The 15016-nt window shown below is 42.6% G+C and overlaps 1 protein-coding gene across 1 annotated transcript in view; it reads right to left on the bottom strand.

Moving 5' to 3' along the window:
* Positions 1 to 243: 243 nt before the first annotated feature.
* Positions 244 to 15016, bottom strand: part of MYOM3 (myomesin 3) — a 75505-nt gene continuing 60732 nt past the window's right edge. Inside the window, exons 30-36 of the mRNA XM_027841443.1 lie at positions 13400 to 13438; positions 8338 to 8446; positions 5050 to 5213; positions 4646 to 4682; positions 3571 to 3593; positions 1343 to 1398; positions 244 to 761 (exon numbers count right to left, since the gene is read on the bottom strand). Of these exons, the coding sequence (XP_027697244.1) occupies positions 501 to 761; positions 1343 to 1398; positions 3571 to 3593; positions 4646 to 4682; positions 5050 to 5213; positions 8338 to 8446; positions 13400 to 13438 (689 nt within the window). The 3' untranslated portion in view covers positions 244 to 500. The remainder of the gene's footprint in view (positions 762 to 1342; positions 1399 to 3570; positions 3594 to 4645; positions 4683 to 5049; positions 5214 to 8337; positions 8447 to 13399; positions 13439 to 15016) is intronic.

Raw genomic sequence — 15016 nt, 5'->3', positions numbered from 1 at the left:
CAATGTAGGTTCCTAGAGGGACCTTTCAGTTTTTGTCTTTGTATCAAGTTTAGAACACAATAGCGACTTAATTGAGCTTGTTACCTTAAAGAAAAAGGAACCCAGAGAAGAGTTAAGGTCACATTGCCAGTAAGAAACAGAACCAGGATTTAATTCCAAGTCCTCTGTCTTCAATTCTAAGGATCTCTCCTCTATTTCCATATGGTTCATATGGATTAATCCTATATGGTGAATCTTATAATAATAGCTTGTTTTTCTGAACTATTTTAGAGCTCTCATTTACAAAGCACTTTCTTGACCATGACTGGGTGAGGTGGGGAATGCAATTTTTATTTATTCTCATTTTGGCGATGAGAAAACTGAGGCTCAGAAAGGGAGAGAAACTTGCCCAAAGTTACAAAGCTAGTGAGCCTCCAAGTCCAGCCTTCTTTCCACTACATCACATAGGTTTCACTGGGGTCTGGCCTGGCAGCTGGACACTTCAAAATTTTTTGCTATTTTTACCTCCTCAACTCTTTGGGCTCTTCACCATGCTTGAATACACTGACAGTGACCAGCCCAGTTTCAGAACCATATTTGTTCTTGACGAAGATGCCATAACGCCCACTGTCTTCACTGCAGACTTTCTCGATAGTGATGGTGACCACAGTTCCCTTTACTTCCATCCGATAGCGGTCGCGGAAGGCCACGGGTTGGTCATTTTTCAGCCAGGTGATTTCTGGGAATGGGTCTCCTGAGATGATGCATGTCAAGCACAGGGTCTGTTTGGAAAGATGGCGAGAATTTTTTGTCAACCAAGGAGCTGTCCATTTCTGTGATGGAGAAACCCACCCTGATTCCTAGGTGAGCAGTAAGGGTGAGAGTCAGCTGAATGAAAAGTAGTCAGGAGACCTATGGTCTTTTCCAACTCTAACATTTTGTTTTCTAAAGTCCTTTCCATCTCTGACATTTTATGTTCTATGGTCCCTCCTACCTCTGATGTTCTATGATCTAAGGTCCCTCTTAACTCTGATATTCTATGTTCTATGGTCCCTTCTAGCGCTAACACACTATGTTATAGTCTAAGGCCCCTTTTAGTTCTAATATTTTCTATTCTACTAGTTCCTCTTAGCTTTGACATTTTACATTCAAAGATCCCTTCTTGCTCTGCCCCTCTATTATCTGAGGTCCTTCCTGGTTGTGACATTCTGTATTCCATGGTCCCTTTTAGCTCTAGTGTCCTATGTTCTTGGGCCCCTTTCAGTTCTAACATTCTGCAGACTTCTCCTGCTTAGACACTCTAAGACTTCATGAGAACCTAAATGGATTTGGAGAATGTGTTTGGAATTGACTGAACTCTTACCTTATCTTCCATAATAGTGGCAACATCTGGCAGGCCTTTTACAACTTTGGCACGATCTGGAAAGAAATAAATGGGATAAGAGTAAAATCCTGACTTGTCTGGGTTCTCCCTAGAATATTTGTTCAATAGAAATGGATTTTTCAGACAACTGATGCTCACTCCTTTAAGCACTAAAACTGAAAAAAACCACAAATGTAAATCAGATTTTACTCATCATTAAGGGTTTGCAGAATAGTTAAAAGAAATAGGTTTTTTGTGTGCCAAGAATGAAGAATGATCTCCTAGAGTCCACATGACAACCACCAAATTGGCAAAGGTAAAAGAAAACCGAACTCAATGATGGCAGGACTGCAGCAAACTAGTCACATAGAACAAAGCTGGTTAAGTTGTAGATTGAGCCAATTGAATACAACCTCCTTTTTTCTTGGTGACTCAGGGTCAGATTGGTGAACGTTAGTTTTTAAGAGGTATGTGGTGTAGTAGGAATAAAACTAGGTTTGGTGGCAGAGTATTTGAGTCCTAGATCTGCCAGGTGTAGCCTTAGGCCAAATCCCATAACTCTCTGGACCTCAGTTTTTTCATCTGCAAAATAGGGATATACTACCAACCTCACAGGTTGTTTTAAAGCAAAAATAAGCTGGTATATGTGACAGGGGAGCAGATAGGTGGTGCCATGGTGTACAGAGTGCTGGGTCCAGAGTCATGAAGATTTGAGTTCAAATCTGGCCTCAGATGCTTAGCTTTATGACCCTTGGACAAGTCATTTAACCCTGTTTGCCTCAGTTTCTTCATCTGTCAAATGAACTAGAAAAGGAAACAGTAAACCACTCTAGTATTTCTTCCAAGAAAACCCCAAATGGGGTCACAAAGAGTCAGACATGACTTAAATGATTGCATAAGAAAATGTGACAGGGTTTGGCAGCTAGCTGTATAATGCCATAGAAATTCTAGGTATCACAGGGTCATAGATTTAGAGTTGGAATGGACCCCAGATGCCATCTGTCCAACCTTCTGTATTTTAGAGATGAGAGACGTGAGGTCCAGAGAGATGACTTTCCCAGGGTTACAGAGGTGGTGAAGGAGGAGTCAGGATTCTAACCCAGATTCTCTGTCCATAGCACACTGATGACCTCAGGTTCCCCTGAAGTGTGGGGCTCTCTGTTCATAGCCTAGATGGCTCTAGCATGCTGAGCTTTTTGAGTTCTTATTTCTGCTTCCTATAGTCTCTCTGCAACCTCCCTCTGTGACAGTCTCAGCTGTCACTTCTCTCTCATGCCAAAGCGCTATCAAGATGATCCTGGATTTTTTTTTTTAATTTGCTGCTTCTAATCTGCTGCAAGCTGGGAAAGCAGATAACTAAATTTGTTTAAATTATGCACAAAATAAAAATAAACAAGCTCTGATTGGGACCCTGAGGAGTTTTTCTGTGAGTAAAGCCCATAGGTTTTGTGATAGCTATTTGAGGTGTTCACAGGCTGCTGGGTGGCTTAGCAGATGGAGCACTGGATCTAGAGTCAGGAAGACCTAAATTCAAATCCAGCCTCAGACACTTACTAGCTGTATGACTCTTGGCAAATCATCTAACTTCTGCCTTCTCAGTCACCTCTAAGAGCACTTGCTTAGCACACTGTCTGGAATAGTAGGTACCTAATAAGTATTTTTTCCCTTGCTTTTTGGAGGTTTCCTTCCAGATTCTTAGTTATAGTCTGATTTGGGGATATTTGAAGTAATAACGATCAAATGAGGTAATATTTGTAAAGCCTGGCACACAATAGATGCTTAATAAATGCTCTTTCCTTTCCTTTCCTTTCCCTTCCCCAACCAAGTAAGGGAGGTTGCCATATTGATTTTCTCGTGGGATCACCTGGGTGTCTAAATAGAACCAATTTTGGTCAAATCCTGGCTTCTGGACACCAGTCTTTGAAGTTCTCTGCTTCAAACTTCTTCCCCACAGAGTCCTACTAAGCCCCATGGCTCCTCATCCCTTTCTTTTCTCTCTATCCATTGATCTGCCTTCTCTTTACCACTTTCCCTTATTCTCCCAGCCTATTTCTATTAACCATCTCCCTCATCTCTCTTCTGTGGAATGGTGTTGCACCACCAGCTCACTGGAAGAATAAGGAATGATGGGCAAGGTCACTTGGCCAACCCTGGGGATATTTTCTCCCTTGGACTAATTTGCTTCTAACATGAGAATGGAAAGAAAATGCAGATATCAATAGACTTACTCTTCTCTATGATTGCAGCCTCCCTGAAAAACAGAAATGGGGAAAAAGGGAATGAATTTCCATTTGTTACATCAATTGTCCTATAATCATATCTAACAGCGCTAACAATAACAATGACAACAAAAGCTCAGTTATCCAGACTCCTTTGCAGTTTATAGCACATGTTTGCTAACTGTGTCCCAGGTGGCAATTGAAGCAAATTTCCCTGCTCCAAGCTTGGCTTAAGAACATATAGATCTGGTGTTGTACCTCTTCTGCCTCCAAATCTTCAGTGGCTCCCTATTACCAAAAGAGTAAAGTTCAGACTTCTTTGGTCAATCACAAACTAGCACTACCCTACCATGAGAGGAAACATGGTATAATGATGGATCATTGTATGTGGAGTTAGGAAGACTTGGGTTTGAATCCCACCTCAGCCACTTATTAGCTATGTGACTCAGAGTAAATCACTTCAGGTCTCAGTTTCCTCATTTGTAACATGAGTGAGTTGGACATGATGACCTCTAAGGGCCTTTCTGGGTCTAAGGTCATGCTATGATACCACCTTTCTTATAAGCTTTCCCTTATATTACTCCTCTCCACATACTTGGTGCTCCAGTCAAGCCAGAAAATAATCTCTCCCTCCTTTCCACATGTAAGCCTTATATTCTCCCGCCTCCAGTTCTTTGTTCCTGCTGTTCGGATGCCAGAATGCCTTTTATCCTCTCTTTGCTTATTGAATTCTTTCCAATCCTTTAAAACTCAGGTCAAATGGAGCCTCTTCTAGGAGGCCTTCCCTGACTCTACTGGTTGGCAATGACCTTTCCTCTCGACCTTGATATGGAACTTTCTTTTGTACTTTTTAATATATTTATTATATAATGTTTGTATTATGGTTGTCTGTTTCTGTGTTTTATCTCTCTATTAGACTATGAGTTTCATGAGGATGACTATCTCATCTTATCTAAACAGTGTGTTTCCCCACCCCCAAGTCCCTCAGTCCCAACAGCATGGAACTTGGCACATAGTAGGTGCCTTAGAAAGGTTTGTCAAATGACTAGAAAAATCAATGAATGAAATGTCAGTGGAAACTTACTTCAGTTTCTGATGTTCAGCCAGGGCATCATCAAAAGCTGTAGAAAGAAAAGGTGGGTGAGAGAATGAATGTCTCATTTAACTTGATCACCCAATTTAGGGCCTTCAATGAGAACATTTTAATACTAATTAACATAAGATGATAATAATGTTAACTGAATTTTAAAATTGACAAAGTACTTTTAATGTATTATCTTTTTAAATTACTTTTTTAAAAATGCATTGAGGTATTAAAAGGTGAGGTACAATGAACAGAGCAGAAGGTGGGGGTGGGGAGAGCCATCAGGATGAGCAAGATGGGAGGAGGTGAAAGGGAGAGAATGGGGGCCCAGAGAAGACCAGAGGCTTTTCTGAAGATGTGTTTGGACAGTGCAATGGAAAGACAGATAACTAAATCCTGCTCACCTTGGCCTGACAAGTCAGCTGTGAGTTTACGAATGTCCTTTCCGGCTGAGATTTCTAGGGTGTATTTGCCTTTATCAGAGTCTTTGGGATCTAGAATGTGGAGCCAGATTTCATCCAAAGTACTTCCTACCTTTATCCGATCGCCACTTTCCAGTCGCTTTTCTCTGAAGATGAAAGTTACCAAATGGTTAACATGATTTGTCTCATGGGGGATGGTGGGGCTATATCAATATGGGCCTGATAAGAATAGTCTCTCCCATTCCACCTTCATTTCCTCCTTAATGTTTGCTAGATAGATTTTCAAATTGTCTGGTTTCCTTGCTCCCCATGTAGTTAAACAAAGGGTGAGGGTGGGGGTAGTAATTGTCCATGTGGTAGGCAGGGCACTGGACTTGATGTCAGAAGGACTTGAGTTCAAATCCTGCCTCAGATATTTACTAGCTATATGACCCTTGGCCAGTCTCTTAATCTCATCAGTTTCCAGTTGGATTCAATGTCCTTCTCATATCCCTTCTATCTCTCAATCTAGGATCCTGTGATCGATAATAACATCCCCTCTACATATTTCTGGTTGGCCCTCTCTGAAGAAAATAGTATAGCTTCCACCCTGAAGTTCCCGCTTTCACCAGTTCCTAACTCTGGCCATATCTGGTCACCGAGAAACCAATGTCACAGACTCCATTTAAAACCAAGAAAAAAGGTTTGCCTGGTTTTCCCTTTCCTCTGCATTTTGCCCCCTTTCTCTTTCTTCCCCAGGGAATTAAAGCTATTGGGGATGTTAGTGGTCAATCACCTATTCTAAAGACCCCATTTTACAGAGGAGAGGATTGAGGTCTCAGGGTGTAAAGTGATTTGTCAAGATAACATAAGTGGCTGAGCTGAGAGTTGAATCCAGGCCTTCTGACCCCAGACACTTTCAGGTCCACTTCGCCTCTTTCTTTCCTTTCAATCCTCATTCTTTTTCTTTTCTCTCATACTTCTGTGGCTTCTCCCCATGACCATCTCCTGCTAGTTCTTTCTGCTTCTATAGACCCAATTCCATTCCTTCCAGGGGTGGGGAACCTATGTCCTCAAGGCCATATATGACCCTCTAGGTCCTCAGGTGTGGCCTTTTGATGAGCCCAAGTTTTCCAGAACAAATTCTTTTATTAAGGGGATTTGTTCTATGAAGTTTGGATTCAGTCAAAGGGCTGCACTTGAGGACCTAGAGGGCCACATGTGGCCTTGAGGCCGCAGGTTCCCCACCCCTGCCGTAGCCTCAGCTCAGATTTCACTCTGAGGAGATTGTGGAGGATGGGAAATGGAGACAACTAAAATAAGTCACAGCCTAGGCAGCACTGGTCTAGAGAAGCCAGGACATCTGGCCTTCACACTGGACAAGGACACTGTTCATTTCAAGAATATGGCTGAGTCAACCCAAAGTTAGTCTCCACCTGCCAAAGGATGAGGGCAATAATGCTTGTTTCACCCAAGGTGCTGGGGTCATAGGCTGATAGGATCAAAGATTTAGGGCTGGAAAGGATGTTAGGTGTCATCTGGTTAATGTCTTCATTTTACCGATGATTGGTGGGCTAGAGTGTGGTGATCTGAATGTGGGGCAAGAAGTCAGAGAGTCAGAAGACCTGGAACCAAGAGGAGCACTGCTCATGAGATACCTAGAAAGCTCCTCCTCCTTCTGGGCCTCAAATCTTTACTCCTTTGTGAAACTAGAGGGTTAGGCTACATGACATTTTAAAGTCCCTTACAGCTTTAAATTCTACACTCCTAAAAATTCCATTCCTGAGGTCAGAGAATTTCTTTTGGAACTAGCAAGGATTTTAAAAAAGAGGGCCAGAATAGAAAATACAGATTATAGACTTAAGAATAGACATGAGAGCTGGGAGGGTCATTGGAACCCAGAATATTAGAGCTGGGAGCAGCCTTAGAACACAGAATGTCAAAGCTGGGAGGGTCCTTAGAACACAGGATGTCAGAGTTGGGAGGGATCTTAGAACATCAAATGCTAAATCTAAAAGCAACTTTAGAACATAGGATGTTAGAGGTTGGAAAGGCGTTTGAGGCTCTCTAGCCTGGCCCCTCATTTTACAGATGAGGAAACCAAGGCACAGAAGCAAAGTCTTCCCTAAGGTCAGATAGATAATGAGTGACAGAATCAGAGCCCAGGACAGTTCTTTCTCCACCCTGGCCCCTGACAGCCCTCCTCATGACCCAGACTCCTGGCCTGTGTTTCTGTACCTGGATCAGGTGCAGGTATCCTCCATCCTCTGTTTTTCCCATCCCCTGCCTGGACCAGCTGCTGTGAGGTACTTGTTTCAGTCTCAGAGGGATTTCCTCGTTGGACTAACCCCAGGGCCTTCACTTTCCCATTAAATCATCTGGGATGAACTGCTAATGAGAACCACCATCCATCCATCCTGATTCCTGACCCACCCTTCCTGGATCTTTCTTGTTTAAGTGTCAAGGCTGTGAGATCCTGGGCACTGCCATTGAACTTTGGTCCTCAGTTTCCTCTTCTGTAAAATGGAGGGAGACGATTCCATTGTCTCCAAGTTCCCTTCTCACTTTGACTTTCTATGTTCTTACATTCTGCATTTTTGGGTCATTTTCCAACTCTCATGTACCAAGTTCTATATTACAATATTCCGGGTCCTTATGTCCCTTCCAATATTATTGATCTGTGTTTCAACACTTCATGTTTTAAAGTTCCTTTTAGCTCAAATATTCTGTTTTTTTAAGGTTCAGTAGTTTGGAGTCAGGCTTCCCCATCCTCTCTGGAAACGCCCAATGGAGACATGCCTAGAGGTTGTGGCCCAGGATCTACTAGCTAGTCTCTGCTAGATATGGTCATTGGTTGGAGGTAGTATGGTGCAGAGGAAAAACTGATGGATTTAGAGCCAGATGCCCTCGATTTGAATGCTGTCTCTAATACTTACCACCTGTGTGACCTTAGGGAAATTACCTAAATTCCCTAAGCCTCAGTTTCCTCATCTGCAAAATTGAGGGGGGGGGTTGGGCTGGATGACTTCTGAGCTCCCTTTCAGCTCTAGGAATCTGACTAAGCTGAGGTCTACTAGTGACCCCTCCTCCTGCTAATCCTGCTAATGATGCCTGGTGTCTGTGACCTGGCTTCTGGTCCATTCTTCTGAAGTTTAGTCTTCATTGGCTTATTAAGGGGAAACACTGAAAAGGGGCTGTGTTCTCCCCTAAGCCACAGCCAGGGATCATGGGGTGGAATGGGAGACGGGTAGTAAGAGGTCCCTCCCTCACCCTCCAAGGGGGAGGGCATACTTGTGGTACCAGAAGGTCTTCATGTAGTCTACATCAAAGAATTTCACTTTGCTGAAGATCCGGATGCCTTCTTCAGTGCCCTGAATTTTCAGTGGAGTGGCAGAAAAGGCTGATGGGAAAAACAGAATTAGTTTTCCACACATTGTTTTCACTCTTACACTTAAAAAAGAGAAATGTTGTCTTCTCTCTCTCTCTTTTTTTTAACATCACCATAGTTTCCCCCCCAGTATCTTTCTCCTACTTAAACCAGACAGTTATTGCAAATGACAAACAATATTTTTAAGACAAGAAAAAAAGAAGAAGAAGAAGAAGAAATTAGTATAACTGATAAATACGTCAAAAAAAAGGTTGAATATATAGGCAATGTACAATACTCGTGGACCTCCCACCTCTGCCACAGGGTGTGTTGAAGTCAGATCAGACTGGCTTCACTGAAATGATTTTTAGATTTTCTTTGTGAACATTTATACTTTGCAAATCAACAAAGTTTGATTTATTGTTTGATTTATTGTTTTGTTGACTCTCTAGACTTAAGAAAGTGATGGAGAAAATGTAAATAATTCAGATTAAACTTTAAAATGTATCCCTACCTTTTTTGGAGAGTCAGATTTTAAACATTTACCAGCGTACTCTGTATATAAGTGACTTCTCATATCTCTTTTGTCAAGCCATGCCTACTCTTTGTAATTTTGTACTACACTTTTCACCTTTTTTTGTGGTTGTTCTTTCCATTCACAGTGTATATAGTTGTGTCATTGTGTAAATCATTTTCTTGAGTCCACTTACTTTGCATCGCTTCATATAGATCTGCTCCTGCTTCTCCATATTCAACCAAATTATGCCTTTCTTACCCCACAGTAATATTCCATTCCGTTCACATACCACATTTTGTTTAGCCATTCTCCAGTTGATGGGCATCTATTTTATTTCCAGCTCTTTGCTGTCCCCAAAAGTGTTGCTATTAAATATTTTGGTGTATATGAGGACTTTCTTCTTATCAATTACCTCCAAAGCCATCCTCCAATAGATAAGTAGTCAAAGGATATAAACAAATAGTTCTCATAAAAAGAATAGCAAACTATTAGTAGCCAATGGAAGAATGCTCCAAATCACTAGTAATAAGAAAAATTCAAATAAAAGCAATCCCAAAGTTCCATCTCACCCAGGAGAATAATCAATATTGGAGGGGTTGTGGGCATTCTAATGCATCATTGATGACACTATACAACCATTGTACCAGATCAGTACAATAATTTTGAAAAGTCACTTGGAGTAATGCAAATAAAGTGACTAAAATGTCCATGACCCAGAGATTCCATTATTTCTCTGTCTGGCTTTTAAAATCCTTCATGACTGGATTCCCAAACTACCTTTCCATTGTTGTTACTATGATTTCCCTTCCTTGGTCTGGAAGTTCAGCCAGACTAGACTTCCTACTGTTCTTCCTATTCTGTATTGTTTCCTATTTCTGTGTTCCTGTGCTTTTGCACAGGCTGCCTGCTAGTCTTGGAATGTATTTCCTCCTTCCTACTAACTCTTTGAACTCCTGTTTCCTTCCATATTCTCCTCGGGTCCCCCAACATTCCTAGATGCTAGTGCCTTCCTCACAAAATCACCTATTTTGTACATATCTTTATATGTACATGTTTTCTTTCCAGACAGGATGTAAACTCCTTGAGGACAGGGACTACGTCATTTTTGTCTTTGTATCCCCAGAGCTTAGCACAGGGCTTGGCATATACTCGGCATTTAATAAATGCTCGTCAGTGGACTGACTGAAGCCTGAATTAGCCTTTTTGCAAATCCACCTGCTACTCCTGGTTCTACCCTCTAGGGCTACTACAACAAATATATTCCCTTTATATTGGGATTTCTTTTTCATATATTAAAGAGTTCTTAACTTGGGATCCATTGATCCACAAGAGTACATATGTGGATTTCAATTAGGTCTTTATTTTCACTAGCTTCTAACTGAAATTTAGTATTTCCTTCAATCATGAATTTAAAAAACACATTATTCTGTGAAGGGATCTAGACAGGGGTCTATGACACCAAAAAGGGGAAGAAGCCCTGGTCTAAATGGTAGTCCTTCAACTAACTGAAGCCAGAAAACATGTCCCTTCTAACTCTTCTCTTTTCCAGGCTAAACATCCCTGGTTACTTCCAATGTTCCCCACTGAAAGAATGAACTGGAAGCCCTTCCTCATCCTGGTTGCCCTCCTAGGGATGCTTCCCAGTTTCTCAATGTCTTTCCTAGATGACAATGCCCAGAACTCAGAACGATCCCCTCTATGTGTCTGTAGAGGGGGTTTTTATATCAATAGCTCAATGAAACTCCTGCTTCCCTGTCCTGGTCATCCTGAGGGCACTGCTTGGGGTTAGCAAAGTGCTATAGGAATCATTTCTGTTTTTATGAATATCTCCATTCCCTCCCCACTACTGAGTGCTCTGCAAATAGAAGGCATGTAGTCAATATTTGTAGATTGATTCTCTTGATAGGGATGCTGGAGCAGCTGGTGCTTTTTCCTCATTCCACACTTGACTGGGTAACTGACATTTCAGAACCTAACACACAGAGCCTTGCATATGGCAGACATTTAACAAGTATTTGTTGAACTCAATTCTCATCCAGCTTGGTAGAATCATAGACTCCTAGACCAATGGAACTGGAAGGGCCCTTAGAGGCACAAAGCAAATGATCCTCAAATTAAACTGAATTGGATCAAGTCCAGTGTCCTCATTTCAGAAGTGAATATAATGAAGCCCAGGAAAGATGAGCAATTGACCCAGGCTCGCTCTCTCTCTCTCTCTCTCTCTCTCTCTCTCTCTCTCTTTCATCTCTGTCTCTGTCTCTCTGTCTGTCTCTCTCTGTCTCTCTCTCTGTCTCTGTCTATCTGTCTCTGTCTGTCTGTCTGTCTCTGTCTCCCCCAAATTGCTGTGTGGTATAGATAGAGGATAAAACATGTGATTGAATCTAATGAGATGAAATTTAATAAAGATGAATTTAGGCTCTTGTACTTGGGTTCAAAAAATTTGCTTCACCAGTACAAGATGGGAGCTAAAAGGCAGTTCATCTGAAAAAGATCTGAGGTTTCCAGTGGACCACAATTTCAGAATTAGTCCATAGTGACATAGGGTGGCCAAGAAAGCAAGTGTAATCTTGGGCTGCATTGAGTGGCATAGCATCCAGGACTAAGGAGATGGAAGTCCCACCATCCTCTGTCAGGGTCAGAACACATCTGAGTGACTGTGCTCAGTTATGGGTGCCACATTTTAGGAAGAGATTGTCCAGAGAAAGAGTCAGAGGGTCAGAGATTTAAAGCTAGAAGGGAATTTAGAGGACATGTAATCCAATCCCCTCAGTTTGACTAAACTGAGGTTGAGCAAAGAGAATGGTGAATCATGCCACATGAGCACACGTTAAAGGTACTGGGAGATCTTGGGCTGGAGAAGACAAGACTTAGGAGAGTAGTGATAGTTGTCTTCAAATGTTTGAATTGAACACCATAGAAAAAGGATTAGATCTGGTTTGTTTGGCCCCAGAGGGCAGAACCAGGATCAATAGATTAAAGGTGAGAAAAGGAAACATTAGGCTTGAGGTTAGGAAAACAAGCAGAATTAGTTGAAAGCAGAATTTGTTGCCTCGGGATGTAACAAGTCCCTTCTGTTTGGAGATCATATAAGCAGAAGTGGAATGATCATTTGACAGATACAATGTGGGGGGGATTCTTTTATGGGTGTAGGTAAGAATGAGTGGTATGCTGGCCAATATTTAACAACTGACTCTCAAAAAAAAACCTGTAAGCATGACACACCTTTAAACTTAATCTAAAGTACTGACATTTTTCTCCAGTATTTTCTTAAGTCTAGAAATCAACAAAGCAATAAACCAAGCCCTGATTTCTAGCATATGCTGATTTCTGAGGTGTAAACACTCACAATGAACATTAAACAACCGGCTATCTGAAAGCAGGACCTGGCATCAGCACACCCCTGACAGAATAGATGGACACAGAGGCTCTTTCCAACTCTCAAATTCTGTGGTTCTGGAATTCTACCTTGGATTGAAGTCCTGGCTCTGCTAAGCACAACACTCTTTTTGAGCTCAATTTCTATACAAGAAGATGGATGGAGTAGATGGGCTTTAAGGTCCTTTCTATCCCTAAATCCTAGAAAACTCTGTTCTGATATGGTGCCTACATCCTGGGGAGTATGCATATGGTTACAGATGCATAATAATTATAACAACTAATATGTACATGTATATAGCACTTTGGGCAGCTAGGTGGTACAGTGCATAGAGCACCAGGCCTGGAGTCAGGAAGACCTGAGTTCAAATCCAGCCTTAGACACTGGATAGTTACATGACCCTGGGCAAGTCACTTAACCCTGTTTGCCTCAGTTTCCTCATTTATAAAATGAGTTGGAGAAGGAAATGGCAAACCACTCCAGTATCTTGGCCAAGAAAACCCCAAATAGGATCATGAAGAGTCATACATGACAGATACAATTGAACAACAATGTAGCACTTTAAGGTTTGCATAAAGTGTTATGCAACATAAAGTGTTATGTTACATACATTTTCTTCATTTCAGCTTCAGAATAACTCTGTGAAGTTGATGTTGTAATTATCCCTATTTTAAAGCTGAGGAGTTTCAGTGACTTGCCTGGGGTCACATAGTGATTAGTATCAGAGACAGGATTCGAACTTAGGTCTTCCTGACTTCAAGTCAAGTTTGCTACCTACTCTAGTCCCTAGCTTCCCCTTAAGCAGTTAGACTAGTGTGTAGACACCTGACTCAGGCACATTCATAGCCATTCTGGGGCATTACACCAATAAATCCACACTCCACGTAAGGATGGCTTCATGTGGGTGTTACCCACGAGGCTTCACACTGGCCTCCATGTTTATCCATGCAATGGTTGAGTAAATGGAGCTTGAGGCTGGTCTGTCCTTTGGGTGTAGAAGCTCAGTCCTGGCCTCAGGTGGCCGGACAACTGGGGTTCCACATGCACCATTAACTTCCTAGCACGGTTCACACAGGAGATGGGACTGACTCACCGCCCATCCTGCAGAGCTCGTTAAGGATGGCATCGTACACTGGACAGGAAAGAGACAGAAAAGTCAGGGTGCATCTCTGATGGCGAGAGGGCATTGTGAGGAAATTACTTTGTAATTATAAAGTACTATAGGAATATGAGTGCTTTCACTGAGATGGGACAAGTGCCAGGAAACTGGGATACGGTAGGCTTAACCTGCAACTAGGGAGAGGTGACTGAGGCTTTGTTCCTGGGGGCCAACCATGGGAGAAGGGTCCATTTTTTCCCTTTGGATGTACTCCATGTTGCACAGTATGTCTGCCTCTACTCTCTTGTCCTTTCTGAGTGGCAATCCCCTGAGCTTCTCTTTGGAATCACACTTATCTACTGGCTCCTGGCTTCTTCTACGATCAAACCAATGAGTGACCCTAAAAGAGGCAGAGCAATCATATCATGCCACTGGGCATGGAGTTGACTGGGATCACTGGTGACATTGGTACATGTTGGCCAAGGTGAGATTCGGATGCCTGTCTGGCCCCATTCCCCTGTGACCCCCTTCCTTGGTGACCTTCCTGACAGTGGCAGGTCTTAGGGTCTCTGTCTCTCCCCTGGCACCACTGAATTTGTCCCAGGCACCAGGATTCCTGACTCTGGCGCTAGTGGCATGGCTGGGGTGGGGGTGTACATTCTAACAAGGGGAGCATTGATTGTGCTAGCATCTTCACTGGGGGTTTTAAGGGTCCTGGATGGTAGAAAGGGGCTTGGTGAATATAGCAACTAGCTGTCATTTGAAGGCATGGAACGGATGCAGCTGAAGGTTAACCATTCCATATGCAGAGCACGGTTTGTGAAGCTGGAGGAGGGAAGAGCAAGAGACTTTGAGGTGTCTCCCATCGCACTTGTCCCCTTGCATTATTACTGTGATATGGAGGCAGCTGGGTGGTTCACTGGATAGTGCACTGGACTTGGAGTCAGGAAGACCTGAGTTCAAATTCATCCTTGGACACTTACTAGCTGTGTGACCCTGGGCAAGTCACTTAACATCTGTTTGCCTCAGTTTCCTCCTCTATAAAATGGGAATAATAGTAACATCTACCTCCCAGGGTTGCTGTGAGGATCCAAGGAGATAATAGTTGTAGCTTAGCACAGTGCCTGGCACACAGTAGGTGCTATATAAATGTTAGCTACAATGATGATGATGTAGTGATGGCTATTTGAGGGTATCTGAATTGGGGAGGAACTGTGGCCCATGCTGTCCCAGCATTGCCCTCTTCTCTACCCTGACTCACTCAGTGCCTATCCAAACAGGAGGCAGGGAGTGGGGGGGCTGGCACAAGGGTCAGATCCATTCAGGTGCTGCTTGTCAGAGTAGTACCCAGCCTCTTAGTGTCCTGTACCTGGAGAAGAATGTTCAGGGCATCAGGACAATGTGCCAGCAAGATAATAATAATAATAATAATAATAATAATAACGATGATGATAGCTAGCATTCATGTGGCACTTTATATATATTATCTCATTTGGTTCTCACAAAAACCCTATGAGGTAGGGGTTGTCATTATCCCTATTTGCAGAGGGGGAAAATTGAGGCTCAGAGAAGTTAGGTGATTTGCCCAAGGTTGCACAGCTACTAAGCATC

Source organism: Vombatus ursinus, unplaced genomic scaffold (assembly GCF_900497805.2).
Source record: "Vombatus ursinus unplaced genomic scaffold, bare-nosed wombat genome assembly UNPS02014859.1, whole genome shotgun sequence".
Classification (NCBI taxonomy): domain Eukaryota; kingdom Metazoa; phylum Chordata; class Mammalia; order Diprotodontia; family Vombatidae; genus Vombatus; species Vombatus ursinus.
Note: the sequence above shows the minus strand (reverse complement) of the source record. Positions and strands in the feature narration are given on the sequence as shown.